Source organism: Anthonomus grandis, chromosome 11, assembly GCF_022605725.1.
Source record: "Anthonomus grandis grandis chromosome 11, icAntGran1.3, whole genome shotgun sequence".
NCBI lineage: Eukaryota > Metazoa > Arthropoda > Insecta > Coleoptera > Curculionidae > Anthonomus > Anthonomus grandis.
The window spans coordinates 6,470,521-6,488,462 of NC_065556.1; the positions used below are offsets into that span (position 1 = coordinate 6,470,521).

The window sequence follows — 17,942 nt, forward strand, 5'->3', positions numbered from 1 at the left end:
ATTCATTAATAAAAATATTTTAATTAATTTTTTTTTTCACTATTAGTCATTATTTATCATTAGCAATAATTTGCAAGTTTATGCGTATAGGTTAAGAAACACCCTGTATATAGATAATAAAAATGAATAAAAGAGATAACGATAGGTCAATAAAAATATTGTTCTAATTATGTAGTTTTAAGTTTTTGTAAATCCAAGTTTTGTCCCATTCACATGTATTTTAATATGCTATTTTTATTCGTTTTAACCTGTTAACCTTGTCTGGGGCACTAGAACTATAAGATGAATTGACAGAACCCCTTAATTTGTTACTCCTAATAATGGACAAGTGATATGTCCGAAACATGTTGGATTAATAGTTTTAAATAAATTTAGTGAAGGATGACCAAAATACTTTTAGTTACCCATTGATCTATTAACTCTACTGCAAGAATTGACTACTTTTGCAACATTATTTCATTATTTATTGCAACAGATTCCTGCGACTTTTGCAGAATGGAAAAAGAATCAGATTTATTCAAAAGCAGATAGAATTTCTCAAATTGTGCTATAGATGTGAAATATGTAGTCATAATGGCTCCTTTAAATAGTGGTTGTAAATATATAAATTACTAGGGAACAGTTAGTATAGTACTAATGGCTTTGTGTAATGCGGATTATATTCTAATATTCAATTCAAATTCAATTCAAAATTCAAAAACTTTTTATTTATCCCAAAATAAATTACACTTCATTTTTAAATATAACAATAATCTCGGTTGATGATAAATAAAGGACTACCCTGCGATTAATAAACCGATTCACAAATCTGGAACTTATTTTCAGAAATGTGTAGAGCGCCCCAAAAACTAAAACCTATAAAAAACTAAAACCTAAAGAAAAAAAAATCACTATTTATACTTAACAATAAAGTTAATAATTTTCAGTTTATGACAATAATTATGGTATCCGGTCAAGCACAAGAACCCCCCATAGGTCACTAGGAGAATAGCACTAATAATTCATTATTATTTATAAATTGGACTGACAGAGAACGCACAGATCTAGCCACAAATAGTCAGATAATTTCAACATTTTCTCACCTTTTTAATTAAATTGTACGTTGCTCTTGCAAAAGTTTATTTTTAATGTGTTTTGAAAATGTAGATATTGCTAAAGTTTTTTTTTCAATTGGAATATTGTTCCATATTTTCCAACAAAGATAAAACAAGAGAGTTACATAAATAGTATTTTGTTGTTGAGGGCAAAAATCTGTTTACTTGATATATTTTCTTCAATCTTAAATAGGCAATGCAAAGTTTCTTTTTTATATGCGTTTCGAAAGTTAATCTTGTGTCAAGGAAAACACCTAAATTCTTGACTTCTGTGACAACAGGCAACCTTTCATTATCTATCATAATATTTAAATGTTGATTAATATTTGCTATTCTGGCTTTGTTCTCTCCCAATAATATTACACATAATTTTGCAGCATTTAGCTTAAGATTATGATTATTTGCAAAACTTCGAATTTTTTTTTAGGTCATCATTAGGATTTTTCTGAAAATGCTGCAATGGGTCTTGATTAAATGAAATGTACAGTTGGGAATCATCAGTAAACTGTTGCATTTTGAAATGTATAACCTCTTTGTTCATATCTGCAACGTATAATGAAAACAATAATGGCCCTAATATCGATCCCTGTGGGACGCCCGTTGTCACCGGTATGTAATCAGATTTAATTTTGTTGGGCCCATTATAAAGAAGTGTACTCTGAACACGCCCGACTAGATAAGATTCAAAGAATTTTACAGCTTCCTGAGAAAAATCAAAATGGTGAAGCTTAGCCAACAACATCCGGTGACACAGTGTGTCAAAGGCCTTACTGAAGTCTAATAGGCAGAGGCACGTGATTTCTTTCCGATCCTGATCAAGCCTTACATTATTCACCAAGTTAATTAGGCAGGTACTAGTGCTAAAATTTTTTCTAAGTCCAGATTGGCTAGGCGGAATTATTTTTTTAGATTCGACAAATGAAACAATCTGTTGATAAATGTGCTTCTCCAAAATTTTTGATATAGCCGGCAAAATACTTATGGGTCGAAGATCTTTAAAGTCTCCTGGATTTGAAACTTTTGGTAATGGTAAAATAATAGACTTTTTCCATAAGTCCGGATAACTATTTTCTAGAATACAAGTATTAATAATATTTATTAAAGCATATTTACAATAAGGAAAGCATAATTTAATATCTCTTATTGATATCTCGTCTTCGCCTGTGGCATTAGTGCTAATAGAATTTAAAATTTGGATTAATGCTTCTTCGTCTATCAGACCAAACCTTAACTCCTCGGTAAATGATTGATGCCTATTTTGTTTATAAAAATTAACCTTTTCATCTGAGGTAGTATATGTACTTGAATTAGAATTTACAAAATAATAATTTATTGCAGATGGATCTGGAAATAGCTGAAAAATGTCATTGGTATTTTTAGTTTTGGTCAGATTTAACTTTTCAGCAGATTTCCAAAAATCCCTTCCAGACTTTGTAGAAAGAGATTGAAAGTAAGCTATTTTCTCACGGGCTATGGCATGTTTAGTCGTATTTCGAAGTTCCCTATAGTATTGCAGTTTGGCGTCGGTTCCATGCTGTAGATATTTCTTGTGGGCCTTATCTCTTAATTTCATTAGCAACTTAATGTTATTCGTAATCCATGGTGTATATCGCCTATCCTGGATTCTTTTTTGTTTCAAGGGAGCATGCTTGTTAAGTAAAAACATGATAAACGAATTAAAAATGTTTAATTTATTATTAATATTAGTTATATAATAAATAATATCCCAATTTAGTGCTCGAGCGTCCCTCTCAAAGTCACCAACTGTAATATCGTTATAATTTCTAAAAGAAACAAATTTTTGAAATGGCTTGCTTGAAATCAAATTAAAGCATGCAAAAGTTAAACCGTGATCAGATACACTTTCTGAAATAGGTACCACCTCACAACTTTCAGGGATGAATGTTTTACTTGTTATAATTAGATCTAATAAACTCGAGTTATCTCCAGTGCGACTAAACCGAGTAGGGTTTTTAACATATTGCTCCAAATCATAATTTTGAAGCAATTTGATAAAATCATTTTTTGGTGTAGTTTGGTTTAGAAAATTAATGTTATAGTCTCCGACAAAAATTTGATAGTCACAAAAGGGTACGGTAAGACTTAAAATGTCCTCAAAGCTGTCTAAAAAGTTATTAATGTTTGCAGATGGTGGTTTGTATATTGTAGTGAAAATAACAGATTTTTTACCAATGTTAATTTTTATGCTTAAATATTCACAAGATTCTGAATTAACTTGAAATTGAAGTATTTCATATTTTAAATGACTTTTTAGGTAAACACCTACTCCTCCACCCCGGCCAACTCTATCCTTTCTAACAAATTTGTAGCCATTAAGTTTAAATGAAGTTTCGTCATGGGAAGGTGTCAGCCAAGTCTCAGTTATTCCTAATATCTTAAACTGAAGTTGATGTACATAGTGTGAGAATTCATCGAATCCTGTATTAAGAGAGCGTACATTCAAATGCGAAATTTTAAATAGATTTTGACCAGAACTAGCGCGCGACCCCATGTCATCCATTATCATTTAAAATATAATTCTCCCAATAACCACCAGCCGGAGCCCCTATACTGGACCAAAATAGATGCCTTTTATTATTTAAACTTAACATTAAAATACAAACTAAAAACCCACAATCAAAATTTAAAGGTGATTTTTTTATCACAGTTATAAAATGATGTATATCATGCATTTATACTAATATGCCCTTAAAGAAGTTAATCCACTAATTAAAAAAAAAATGATATGCTGAATAAAAAGCTCATTATAGTATTATCTCAAAATATAGTTTAATATAAAAAAAAATAAATTTACCCACAGAAAGGGAATATGTGGCATTAGCGCAAAATCATAAGATATAGGTACAGTCTTATTAAAAAAATAATAATAAAAAAATACATGTTAGATACACAATACGTAATACCCACTTCCCAAAGCCAGCCACAAATCATACACTAAATATATGTACATATTACTTACACTTAATTTTCTAAATTTCTAGATTTCTTAAATTTCTAAAAACTTACTTTAATAGATTTTATTACAAAAAAAAAAAAAAAAAATATATATATATATATATATATATATATATATATATATGCATATGTAGGTTTATATATTGTGTACATACGCTAGATATACTGTGTAGAAATGAAGGGCTACTTAATTTTTCTTCCCTTCCAAATAAGTCTTCAAGTTTTTTCTTAGCCAATACAAAAGGAAGGAACCCATTCATTTATACGTAAATCTAGGCAGCAATTTTGATTCTTTAGCTAAATAATAATTATTATTCGGAGTCACTAACCTGTCTGTCAGTTTGTGTATTGGAGGGCAGCTTACCGATTACGTCATTTAGTTTATCCATTGATGTAATAACCAACTTAGCACCCTCATTTAACACATACACTCGACCCCCCATAGTGTAACACGAACTTGGGAAGTATTTTTTGCACTCTTTAAAAATTTGTAAATTATCGACGGTAAGTAATTCAGACAGAAAAACTCCCGAACCTTTTAAGCGTCTTTTATTATTAAAAATGTTATCGCGTAGCCACCGACAACATACTGAGACTACTACAGGTCGAGGTTTTGTTGACACGGATGGTTTTTTTACGCCTAAGCGGTGACAATAGTTTAAATCACTTTTACGAATATTTACTCCAATTTTTTGGCTGATAGTGCTGCCAACCTCCTGATATATGTCCTGGTTTGCTTTCTCGGGAATACCGTGAAGCAATATAACATTTTAATTAGCCGCCATATCAGCTTTTAGCGTAGCAGATGTTATTTTGGAGATATTATACTTTATATCCTCGATTGATTTTTTTACAGAAGTCTCAAATTCTAGGAAACGTTCAGAGAGCTCTTCTAGGCCATTATTCGACTTACTTGTAGATGTAATCGCTCTGTTGTCAAGATCTTTTCTAAATTTATTAATATCTTCGGCGAACTTGGCAGCCATTTCTTCCACCTTGTCATTAAGCTTCTGTACCTCACTAAGGTTTTGAGGTAAATCTGCCCTTTTTTTGGATTCTTCTGATCGGTTTCCAGAACGAGTCATTTTCATTATACACCTAACTAGAGTTACACACACTTTTTATGAAATAAATTACATTAAATGAGCTTAAAATAGTTAAAAACTGTGGATCAACAATAACAATAATCCTATTCGCCACACATGCGCATCAGAGTATTGGCTCACAAAGACGAATATCAGATGGAGGTGTATTCAATGATTGTTCTTTGTATGAGCCATTGAAAAATAAGACCTTAGATCTAATTTTGGACAAAACATTGCCATTAAAATTAAAGTTTGCGCCCTATGTTATTGTTTGCCAAAACGCGTTTCCCTTAAAAAATTATTATATTCAATGTTTCATAAGGTGGAAATCACGACAAGAATACATTAGAGCATATATTCAATTACAGACTTTCTAAAGCCTGCAGAATAATTGAATCGTTATTTGGAATTAGTCTGCACTATTTCAACTTTTACAAAAATGCATTTAATAAATCAAGATTAAGCTCGATTGTTTACGAAATGCTGTGTAATTTTCTAAGAAGAGGCAGAAACTCGACAAATATGTACACATCTCCGGGTATATTTGATAGAGAAGAAAATGGTATAATTGTCAATGGTTCTTGGAGGAATGAAACACAACCACAAACTTTTTCTTTTTCCACTACAGAGAAGGGGCAGAAGAACATGCTCAGATTTGGAGAAAATTCGCGACGAATTTTCTAAATACTTCGTTACAAACGGCAAAGTTTCGTGACAGGACAATTACCAATAATAATATAAAAATTATAATTTAAAAAAGTAGTAGCCATAAAAATCAAGTTTTTATAAAAATATAATGCACTTCCGATTGTATCTGTTATGTCGTTCTAAACATCTTTCATAAATTTATTGAGCGCTTTATAAGCAAATTAGTTTGGTTTGTAAACATCGCTTATTCCAACTCCTGACTTTGAACTATACTTTACTTTCCGATAATAATTTCTATAACTTTGCAAATAAATTTCTATACTTCTTTATAATTTCTTCGAGAGTCAGTCACTCCAAACTTTTCTTCCAACGCTCAAAAGGCATCACTGTTTTATTTCTATTTTTCTTTTGTGTTTCACAAATTACGTCGTTTTTCAATTTCATAAATTAAATCTCGAACGCGTTTATAAGACCACTCTCCAGCCATTGCCTTCAAATTATTAATTATTTACAGACACTTTAAAAACGTGAATTAAATTATAAATCATATTTAAATATATCCTATAATACATAATTGTGTACACGAATTAATGCAAATCGTCAGTCCGACCTCTGAATTTCAACGAATCAGCAGTTCATGGTGATTCGCAGCCTTTGATATTATCGATTTACCGCTTCTAAGAGCGAATCACTGCAAACTGAGCTAACTCGGTTTACGAATAGATTTTGAACGAACGAAACCTAACACGATGCGTGAATTAACGAATCTTGCATAACGAATCGCGAACTGCGAATCGTCTGCAGCGAGCTTTACGTTTACCCAAAAGTTGTATGCCATACAGGCTTTTGTAAATCGGCTTTAAGGTTATTCAAATGTAGGTTTTCGAAAGTTCTATATTTAGAGAAATAATGTGGGGGTTTTCTAAATTTAATAAGTACAGGGTGCGCCAGAGAAACTTACTTATTTGAAAGGTCAATAAAAACAAAAGTACTTTAATTATTGTTTTAATTTTTTTTTCATTTGACAATATCCTAATTTTTCTTTCATGCAGTCTTGAAAATGACATCGGATAAATGGCAACCTCTATTGCGCATACACTGATAAAGTCGATTTTTGAAATTCGTATCCACTTTTTGCAGTATATCAATCGATATGTTGGCAATTGCGTCGCGAATGTTGATCTTGAGGTGTGCTATGGTCCATGGTCGATCGACATAAACCAGAGATTTCAAATAACCCCATAAAAAGAAATCGCATGGAGTCAAATCTGGAGAGCGTGCCGGCCATTGGAGATCGCCTCTGAGAGAAATGAGGCGGTCGGGGTTGTGTCGCAATGTTGTCGCAACAAATTCATTGAGTCTCATGCTGTGTGTGCTGTGGCTCCATCTTGCTGAAACCACACGTTCCTAACGTTCATTTCTTGGAGTCTTGGAAGAAAAAATTCCTCGATCATGTTCGTGTAACGAGCTCCATTCACAGTAACTGAGCGTTCGTTTTCTTCAAAAAAAAAAGGCCCAATTATTCCCATTACCGACATCGCACACCAGACAGCAACTCACAATTAAGTGGCTTCTGGTGAAGCTCACGTGGATTTGCACCACACCAATAACGCATGTTTTGCTTGTTGACGCAGCCGGTTATGTGGAAGTGAGCCTCGTCATTGAAAAAAACGACCGCGTCTTTAGGCAGATTGTCAACCAGTATTTCACATGCATTTTGAGTGGCAACAAAATCGCGTTTAGTTAATTCTTGCACAGCAGCCAATTTATAGGGATGAAATTGAAGGTCTTTATGGAGAATTCATCGAACAGTGGTGTCAGAAATTCCCAATGGCAGGTGCGTGTTTGCGAGCCGAACGCACAACTGACTGTCTCACTCTTTCGACATTTTCCGGAGTTCTGATGGTCCGTTGAAGTGCATTTCTGGGTTAAGTGACACTTCCACACTCCCGAAATGAGTTAACCCAGGACAGAATCGAATTACGACCAGGAACGAGTATGTGGGGAGGAATTTCAAAGCGAGCGCGGAAGGCACGTTGCGTAGCAACAAGTGAGCGACCGTTAGAAAAGAAGCTCTCGACTGCGAAGGCCCGCTGCTCTCTAGAGTCTAGACCAGAGCATGATGGCAACTGGCTGGAGGGAGAAACAAACTTGGGAACTTCCCCCTCCAGGTGCGCCCCCTCTCGCCCCTCTACCCGCCCAACTTACCGCGCGGGAATTTTTTCAAATAAGTAAGTTTCTCTGGCGCACCCTGTATTTCTACAAAAGCAAGCTTATGGTGACTTATTCCATTTAAGGCTATTGTACTGCAAGCTTGTACAAGTTCTTTGTGTTGTTAATAAAGACTCTATCAACCTGCTAGAGGTATTAGTTACTCGTAATGCTTCAATGGTATTTAAAATGCTAGAATTTGCTTGAATATAAAGTTAAGTAAAATATGTATTGTTGTGATGAATTCAAAACTATTTACTTGTTTTGTTGGGTCTTAGATCACTATTTCAGTAAAAATCATTTTAAAAAATACTATCGCATACGTTCAATTATTGAAAAGATAGTTTTTTCTTTTTGTTCTTTTTTTCAATAATTGAACGTATAAGATAGTATTTTTTAAATTAATTTTTACTAAACTTGATAATAGTATTGAAAATAGTAACGTAATACCTCATAAAATAAGTAAATAATATAATTAAGAGTAATTAATTTAATTATTCAAAATTAGCAGCGACTTATGATTTTTATACCTTTCTTAATAGAATTTTTTATTATCTTTTTACAAAAAAAATTATCGATAGAAGATAAATTCGTGAAGGCTTATCACGTCTTACCATAATTTTGGGCATGTATCACAATATATGTTACACAAATATGTTAAGTTTTAAAACGCATAAAAATTTATTATTAAATCGTGAAACAAACATTATTTCCTATATGTCAAAAGTGATATATAAGAGATTGTTGTAAAATATTGTTACTAATATAAGTATCCTTTGATATAAGGTAAAAATGAAGTTTATTCAATTTTTTGCGGTTTTGGTTGGGATTTTCGAAGTATCCCAGCAGGTAAGTAAAAAAATATTGATTAGATACAGGGAAAGCCCTTTTAGTCCTAAGGCCGTCTTTAGTACCAACTAAAAGTAAACTGAGGATAAATCCAAGTGTATTTGAAATTTTTAAAAGAAGATTAATATATATTAAAAAATCTTTTAAAATTCACTTGCCAAGGGGATATTCACACAGAACTTTTATTTAAGTTTTCTTGTAATTCTTAATGTATTAAGGAATTTTTTAAAAGAACTTACGTAATGAATGGCAGTAATCAAGAGATCTTACATTGGTATACGTATATGGATGATTTGTTTTTAAATTAAAACTACCCCAAGGCTAAAAATCTGCTTAATAACCTAAATAATACCGATAAAATATTTCTGTCATTCCTGAATTAGAGGTTAACAATATCATCAATTGTTTTCATTTAACTTAACCAGAAAGACTAGTAACATCCAGTTTTTAATTTACAAAAAAACGAAAAACAGATCATGTCCTCTCCTTTTCCAACTATTCTTATCAACAGAAAATTGCTTCCTTCCATTGCTACATACGCCGTCTTTTAAACTTACCTTTGTTCATAAAAAACTCATAATCATACAGCAAGTCAATATATTAATACAAATTGCCTTTAATAAACTTAAAAATGAGATATATCTGCATCAACACATTAATGGATATATTTTAATTTACATTTCAAAAATAAATAAATACCACATTTCTTTCATATTTAGACAATATTAACATTTCTCTCTCTATCTTTATCTCTAATTTTTAGCAGAAATAACGCCGTCGTTGGGTTGGGTTGGGTTGGGTTGGGTTAGGTTCTCGTTTGCATCACTTTTAATGTCTCCACTATCTTCGTCCGAAGTATCCGAGGGCTGATACAACTCGTCGGACTCTTTACTATTATGGAATGGGTCTTCATATGGGGATTGCACCTCTTCTCCAGATGACAACTCTTCTAAATTGTCAGCAAGATCTTGAAGCTCTGCCCTCGTCAACTTCTTTCTTGACATACTGTAAAATATCATTGTGATATAAATCACCCTATCAGAAAACCCACTGGGACACAGATATCCCAAAGCCAAATATTACACCCAAAATGCAAAAACCAAAACAAAAAAACCACCAAAATACTTTGCTATTATATATGCTGAACTTACCTAAACGGATTGTTTTAAAAACCATACAAAAACTATCAAATTTGTAAAAAAACAGTGTCAAAAACCAACAACGTGCTCACTTTTCGGCGTTTATAATCAGAATGACCTCCAAAAAGCGTGTCGTTGCCTGTCGAAAAATTGTTAATACCTTAAAATACCCGCTAATGGCAATTTCCAATAAAAAGGGGACAGATAGCGCCCATCAGATGTTATGAAATGTATGTTGGGATTTATTTTCCCCATTGGGGCCGAAAGGGTTAAAACAGGTAAGGGGAAATCTTAAAAATATTAAAAACTCATAATTTCGTCAAAACTCTAAACACGTATGAAATTTTAAAACAATCGGACAGCTAGAACGTATACTTAAAATACACTTTCTATATTTGAATAAAGAACAGCCATTGAATGCGCCATATTGACTTTTTTAAATCTTATTAAAAATTCAAATTTCTCATTCTCAATAACCCCTATATAAAAATTTTTAACAAAATCGAATAAAGAGGTACCCTCCCCCTTACCCTTAAAGTGAATGGAGGAGAAAACTCAAAAACATCATAATATTGCAATCATCGTAACCCTAAACGTACTAAATTTTAAGGTCTAAATTCTCCGTTTTTTAGGTGCTCTTTTTATTTGATCTCTCAAAAATGGTGTAAATCTAATTTTAGGGGAGGATTCAGGAAGGCTTACCCTTCTCATGGCCCCTATCTCATGTTTTCTCATGGCCATGATCTTATCGTTTCCGATATAAAATTTCAAAAATTATCGAAAACTACTGTTAAAAAAAAAACGCCGAAATACGTCAAAAAGTTTGTCAAGGGGGACAACTTTCTAACTTAAAACCACTTCACCCCCCTTCACCCACTGCCCCCTAGGGTCATCCATTTAAAAATTTTAAATGGCAAGGGATATCGAGTAATAACTTGTTAAAAAGGTCTTCCGAAGTCTTTTATTTTGACGTTTTATTTTTTTAAATCGGTCGATTCGTTTTTGAGAAAAATCTTTGTTTATCTTAATTTGTTCAGATAGAAAACAAAAACATGAAAATATCAGTTTTTATTTCAATAAGTGTTCAAAATGTTATACCCGTTAGGGTTTGCCAAATCTACAATTCGTTTATAATTTAAAACGGAAACTACCAACATAAACAGCAATTCTGAAGATTAGACGTGGAAAAGACTAAACTTCTGCATTCTTTTCATCAACACAGAAATTCTAGGCGAACTGTATTTATTGTTATACCTGCTTAGTTATTTATAGTTGCTAAGGAAAATAAAGAATTTATTTTACCGTCAGTTACATTTGTGACAGTCCTGGAATAGTGAAAATTTATTTGTTGAATTGAAGATTTTACTTCCCTAATGGTTTACACACTATACTTGGGTTACCGAACAGATGGAGTGGTCACGTGATCGTTCTGCGCCGGAGGTGTGGCCTAGAGCCTCGATAGGGTTCATGACTTGGGGTTTTATTTAATTTTATTAGTCGAGCGGCTTTAGACCGTTTTGGTTGAATTTTCTGCTATTCGAATAGTTGAATCTTCGCAATAATAAAAAGTTGAGATTCTGTTTATTTTTTTGTTAATTTGTTGACTTGTTTGTTAACAAATAATAGCTGACGCGTCACGTACACCCCCATTGTCACCCCCCAAGAAAAGAGTACGAAAACATTTGACCATTGCTGAAAAGGAAGTGATTCTGAACATATATAATATAAAAAATGGGATAACGAGCATCCAGCATACAACAAAGTGCAAAAAGTCCAGTTTACAGCAGAAGCAGCAGGTAATAAATTTTAATATACAGTGTGTCCCAGGATGAGCGAATTTATACGTGAAAATAACAAAAAAGGTTGCATCGATGGGCGGGCCTATATTTCGCGCACATCATTTACTCCATCTGTTCGGTAATTCGACTATAGCCGAAAGAGTGGAATTTAGAGTCTAATTTATGGTGCCCAAAATCGATGTGCTCGGCAAACTGCCGTCACGTTTAACGCCAGACATCCGGAGAAGATAACTCCGCATAGGTATGTTTTGGACCTTGTTACTATGTTTACTGAAACTGGATCTGTTGCAAATAAAAAATGTGATCATTGGCGAATTTGGGATAAAGCCGCTCAAGTTGAAGTTTTGGGTCATTTTGGAATAAATCCTAATACTTTATTATGCAAAATTGTTGCTGCCTCTGGTATTTCATTAGGCTCTGTTCTCACAGTTACCAAACTTCATAAATTTGATCCATTCAAAATGAAAATATTGCAAGAGTTAACCGAAACGATTTCGATAGGCGAGTTGAGTTTTGTGAAAAAATGACAGAAGCGATTAATGATAATAATGTAAAGGATATCTGCTCCAGCGATGAATGCACATTTCATCTAAATGGATTTGTTAATAAGCATAACTGTAGATATTGGAGCAATGAAAATCCTCATACATTTGTAGAAAGGCATACCCAGTACCCTCAAAAAATTAATGTATGGGCAGACATTTTAGGAAATAAAGTGATTGGGCTATTGTTTATTAACGGAAATTTAAATGGAGACATAATTTGGATATGTTGGAAAATAACATCAATCCGCTTATTACTGAATCCATTGAAAATCAAATCGACGATGATGGAAACCCTATACTTGATGAGGCTGCAAATAATTCCAGCAAGATGGCTTTCCTCCTCACTATGTTCTTCCCGTTCGGCAATGACTAGACGACGAGTTTCCAGATAAATGGATAGGGCGAAGGAGGCCTATAGAATGGCCTGCTATATCTCCTGATATAACGCCGTTAGATTTTTGTCTATGGGGTCATTTGAAATCTATTGTGTTTACTCCCCAACCTAAAAGTTTGGATGAACTTTTAGGTTGGGGAGTCAAGGCATCATCGACAGCTGCCATAATATCCCACAGCATGTTTTTGAAAATATCCGTCAGGAATTTGAACATTGCCTATAAAATTTTTAAGAAGATGACCCTGGGGGCAGACGGTGAAAGGGGGTGAAGTAATTTTAGAAAGTTGTCCCCCTTGACAAACCTTTTGACGTATTTCGCCGTTTTTTTTTAAACAGTGATTTTCGATAAATCCGTAGTGGGAAGTTTTTAAATAAACACTCTGTATATATCTTTCTTTTAGAATTCTAATTATTGATGAATCTGTACCTTAAAAAAATTATGCAAATTATAAAGACGGACCTGGACCTATAAAGCGCTGTTTAACTTTTTAACGTTATGCAACTTTATCATTTCCATTTTCTTGGAAAATTTTTCCTTGACAACTAAGTTTTGAAGCCAATTTAGGTAGATTTTGGCCGAATAGAATTAATAATGGGTTAATATTACTCAACATTGAAGAAATATCATTCCCCTTTTCTTATAGCCGGAAATATTACCAACTTATCCGAAAGTCAACATCTAACACCAATTTACGCCTAAGCTAAGAAACAACTTAATTTGACAATGACAGTATTATGCAACCGTATTGGAATAACTAGACACGAACAATCATGGTCATTAGCAACTTGATAAGAAACATCAGACTTGTGAAATACAGAAACAGAGACTTTTACGAAAGTAAACTCTCAGAGTTTATAGGTGCTTTTTTAGCTTCACTAACTAAAAGACTAAAAATAGATAAACCAAAAATATTAAATTTAATAGAGAGACAGTCTTTAACCTCCATGCATGTGATAAAATGCAATCAGGAACCAAATATTTTGAAATTTGACCGAATTAGAATTATAAGAGACAACAATTATCTACTGCCTTTTTGAAGGTTTCTTAAATTTTTTGAAGCATTATTAGGTATATAATAACTGTTTATTACTATGCTCTTGATAGTCATCACGTTCTCGACCGCTCACATTTCCACCGAGACTTATTTGGCGTATCTTTTTACAAGTTGGTTTTGTAAAACACATAATCACAAGTAAAGCATAAAAAATCATACGTACCCGCTGCAATCTCGAATAACTATGACCTATATATAAACAGTTTATACAGTGCTAAAAAATTTATCTGCTATATTTATCTGCAAAATTCCATTTCTCCAAGAAAAGTTTTAATACCTTAAAGAGCTATATACTTTTAGAATAATATCAAATAATACAAGTACTGCGTAAATACTTGTAAACTCAAAGAGTCTGTTATTGGAATAGACATTCATTCGAACACTTTAGTCATATTACCAAAATATAAATCATCAGGTTCCATAAACCAGCCCTAAATATGAGCAAGAATTGGTTGCCACAATTTGGCAGCAGAATGAACTCATCCTTGATCAAAGATACCATCCGGATCAAAAACAAGTTGCCCAAATCCAAAACATCATTTGCGAACAAGTTTCTTACTGATTCAAAAAGTTGCTTTTAATTAATATGCAATAACTATGGCAATATATTTTTAATTTCACCAAAACAGCATTAGAGCCTTCTATAGATTTAGTAGATAATTTAATTTTGCTTTTATAGACATGCACACTTTTAATAAATGTGACTTGACTAGGTAGAGAAGAATAAGGATAGTAGGGTCGAGGTAGATCAACATGCCCAGGCGCATTAGCAGGACAATGCGGATCTGCAATAGTAAACATCCTGAATTTCTTAATGTTTTTTTATTAAGTACCCGCAAAACTTTCTAAGGATGGATTTAAGAGTAACGAGATGATAATTAATATTCTTTCCTACCTACATGAATTTTTAAATTTAAGATAATCTTGTCAAGCTAAAATACTAGAAGAAATAATATTCCAATAAATCATTTAGAAAAATATATACACATTAAAGTGAACATTTGGTTATTTTCGGAATTCGAAGGGAATATATATTAATATATTATTTTATTTCTAAATAACACCCATTAGTCATACTGGCAATTGTGCTTTTATAAAAAAAAATTTTAAATTATAATCATTACGGACGACGTTTACATTTTGTAAAAAACGAAACTCTACCTTTTTTCCTCCATCATTCATCGATTTTTTACTGCACTGTATATTCTTACATTTTTACTTTTTAAGGCAAAAATTAAAAATAGGATTCTTAATGGTAAAGTAGTTTCTATTGAAGATTATCCATATCAAGTACTTGTCATATGGAATGTGTATATTCTATCTGTTCCCCAGTGTGGTGGGTCTATAATATCAGAAAATTATATTCTCACTGCTGGTCATTGTGTAACTATTAAACAAAATGATGGAAAAAAAACATGGTAAGCAAGGTAAACTGCCTTTAGTACTAAATATTAAATATAAATGTTTTATTATATTATAGGGTACAATTGCGACCTGAAATGATTACTGTTCTTCCAGGAAAATCAAGTGCTGTTGATTTGAGATCAGCAGTTTCAATTGCAAAGATAATAGTACATCCTAAACTCATTTTAAAGCATGTTTTTAATTCAAACGGTACCTGTACCGGGACAAAAGAGGTAAAAAATGACATTGCTATGATACGTCTTAAAAATCCATTAACAATCTCTAAGACAATAAGCATAATTAGGTAAGTTAATTATTTTATAATAAAGGCAACATTCTATGTTCTTATAATTACCGTATTTTTTTTCTTTTGAGGTTCGTTTATTAAGCCCGAATACACCTCAGCCTAAAGGCTTATTATGCTCACCCCGAACTACCGTGTTTTAATAACAATTGTTTTTTGCCAGGCTCCCATCTCAAGATGAACAAGATTCTTCATTTTGCGGTAAAATAGCTGTGGTAACTGGATTTGGAAATACATTTCACAATCAACCTACACAAGATTTGCATGCTGTAAATATTACAATGCCTGCAGTAAATGACTGCGAAAACGGTTTTATTTGTGTTTCAAATGGAAAACCTCCAAGGTAAAGAAAGTATTTTAATAAAATGCAAAAAAAAGTTTTTTAATGACGATAGAAAGGTCAATAAATTTTAAAATGATTGACAATAATATTATTTTGAAGTATTAGTTTTTCATACAAAAAATTAAAACAATAATTTTTGCATTTATTTGTTTTTAAGAAGTTTTTATTTTTACAGAGGAACTTGTCAAGGCGATTCTGGAGGACCTTTGGTTATAAATGGAATACAATATGGACTTACATCATATGGAACATCAAATATTTCTGCTCCAGAAATATTTTGTGAGGATTTTCATACTACGTATTACGTTAATATCATAAAATATAGAAAATGGATATCCCAAAATTCTGACGTCGACAAAAAATATAACTATATATAATAATATCTTGGAATTAAATATAAAATGGAATTTAAATATTACTTAATTTTTTGGATATAATGATTTTAAAACTAGTTGTAATAATCTAGAAATAAAAAGTAAATACTGGCAAGCAATCTATTTATTTATATATGATAATTTATACAGGGTGTTTATTAGAAATCTTCCCACCACGGATTTATCGAAAACCACTGTTTAAAAAAAAACGCCAAAATACGTCAAAAGGTTTGTCAAGGAGGACAACTTTCTAACCTAAAATTACTTCACCCCCTTTCACCCATTACCCCCCAGGATCATCCTCTTAAAAATTTTAAATTGCAAGGAGTATCGAGTAATAGCTTGCTTAAAAGGTCTTTCGAAGTCTTTTATTTTGACGTTTGATTTTTTTAAATTGGTCAATTCGTTTTCGAGAAAATTAGAAATATCTTTGTTTATCTTAATTTATTTAAATAGAAAACAAAAACATAAAAATATCGGTTTTTATTTCAATTGCGTTATATCAGGAGATCTAGCAGGCCATTCTATAGGCCCTTTTTGCCCTATCCATTTATCTGGAACCTCGTCATCTAGCCATTGCCGAACGGGAAGAACATAGTGACCCTTCTACAAATGCATGAGGATTTTCATTGCTCCAATATCTACAGTTATGCTTATTAACAAATCCATTTAGATAAAATGTGCATTCATCGCTGAAGCAGATATTCTTTGCATGAATAGTATTATCATTAATCGCTTCAGTCATTTTTTCACAAAACTCCCTGATTGACTCGTTAAGATCTAGTAAAATAACTAATGCGATTTGTGAAGTTATTATTAAAACAATTACTAAAAAATTCTATAAATCAAAATTATATAGAAAGTGTTGAATCTAATGTGCAAAAAAAATTAGAACATAAAGTTGAAAATCTGCAACAGCTATCAAAGAAAAATAACATTCGACTAAATGGTCTTAGGGAGAATAGCAATGAATGTATGCTCAAAAAGTCAGGAAACTCTTGGTTGACCAATTAGAGGTAAAAATAAATGATAACGAAAATTAAGTGGTGTACTAATAAAAGAAAATCTGACGAATGAACGGTTACAAATAGTGAAAAATGTATTGGAAACGTATGACTTTAAAAATGTGTGGATATTGAATGGTGTTTGCAAAAACTAAAAAAGCAGTGGAGAAAAATGCTCAATAAACATTGGGCTAACTCCTTCGAAATATGTATATCCCGAGAGAATTAAGTAAAACCCTTAAGTCATAGGTTTCACTGACTCAATATTCGAATTTAACCGGTAATCTAAACCTCTCACCTGCTGATTCGTAAACGTAAAGAGAGAGTAACTTAGTAAATAAAGTAACTTACCCTGGATATTTTGGGGATGGGTGCAGTAGGTCACGTACCGAAAAATACGTGCGTAAAACAGTGACGACACTTTTTAATCAATCCGGTTTTCGGTCAATGCCAGAATTGCTGCTACTCAATTCACAGCTTAGCACGACCTTCTCCTTTTCTCTCACTCTTTTCGCATTCGTATTTAATATAAGGAAAGATATGTATAGTTCAGGAATATATAAAAGTTGGGAAAAGGAAAAGATGTAAGGCAAATTATGTAAAGTAAAATAAGTTATTAGTAAAACGCGTATTTTTGAATACATAAATATTAAATACAAGTAAAGAATTAAATTAAAGTTAAAGTATCACTAAGTATTGATTAAGAGAAAATTAAAGT

The 17,942-nt window shown here is 32.3% G+C and overlaps 2 protein-coding genes across 2 annotated transcripts in view; both read left to right on the forward strand.

The window, feature by feature from the left end:
- The window catches only part of LOC126742453 (uncharacterized), a 1,408,556-nt gene that overhangs the window by 1,303,455 nt on the left and 87,159 nt on the right, over nt 1-17,942 (forward strand). The gene's annotated exons all lie outside the window — the stretch shown is intronic.
- Nucleotides 8,761-16,335, forward strand: LOC126742270 (trypsin-7-like). The gene is made up of 5 exons (XM_050448896.1): nt 8,761-8,863; nt 15,023-15,213; nt 15,276-15,503; nt 15,667-15,846; nt 16,022-16,335. Exons 1-5 carry the CDS (start codon nt 8,807-8,809, stop codon nt 16,221-16,223), a joined length of 858 nt encoding a protein of 285 aa, XP_050304853.1. The 5' UTR covers nt 8,761-8,806; the 3' UTR covers nt 16,224-16,335.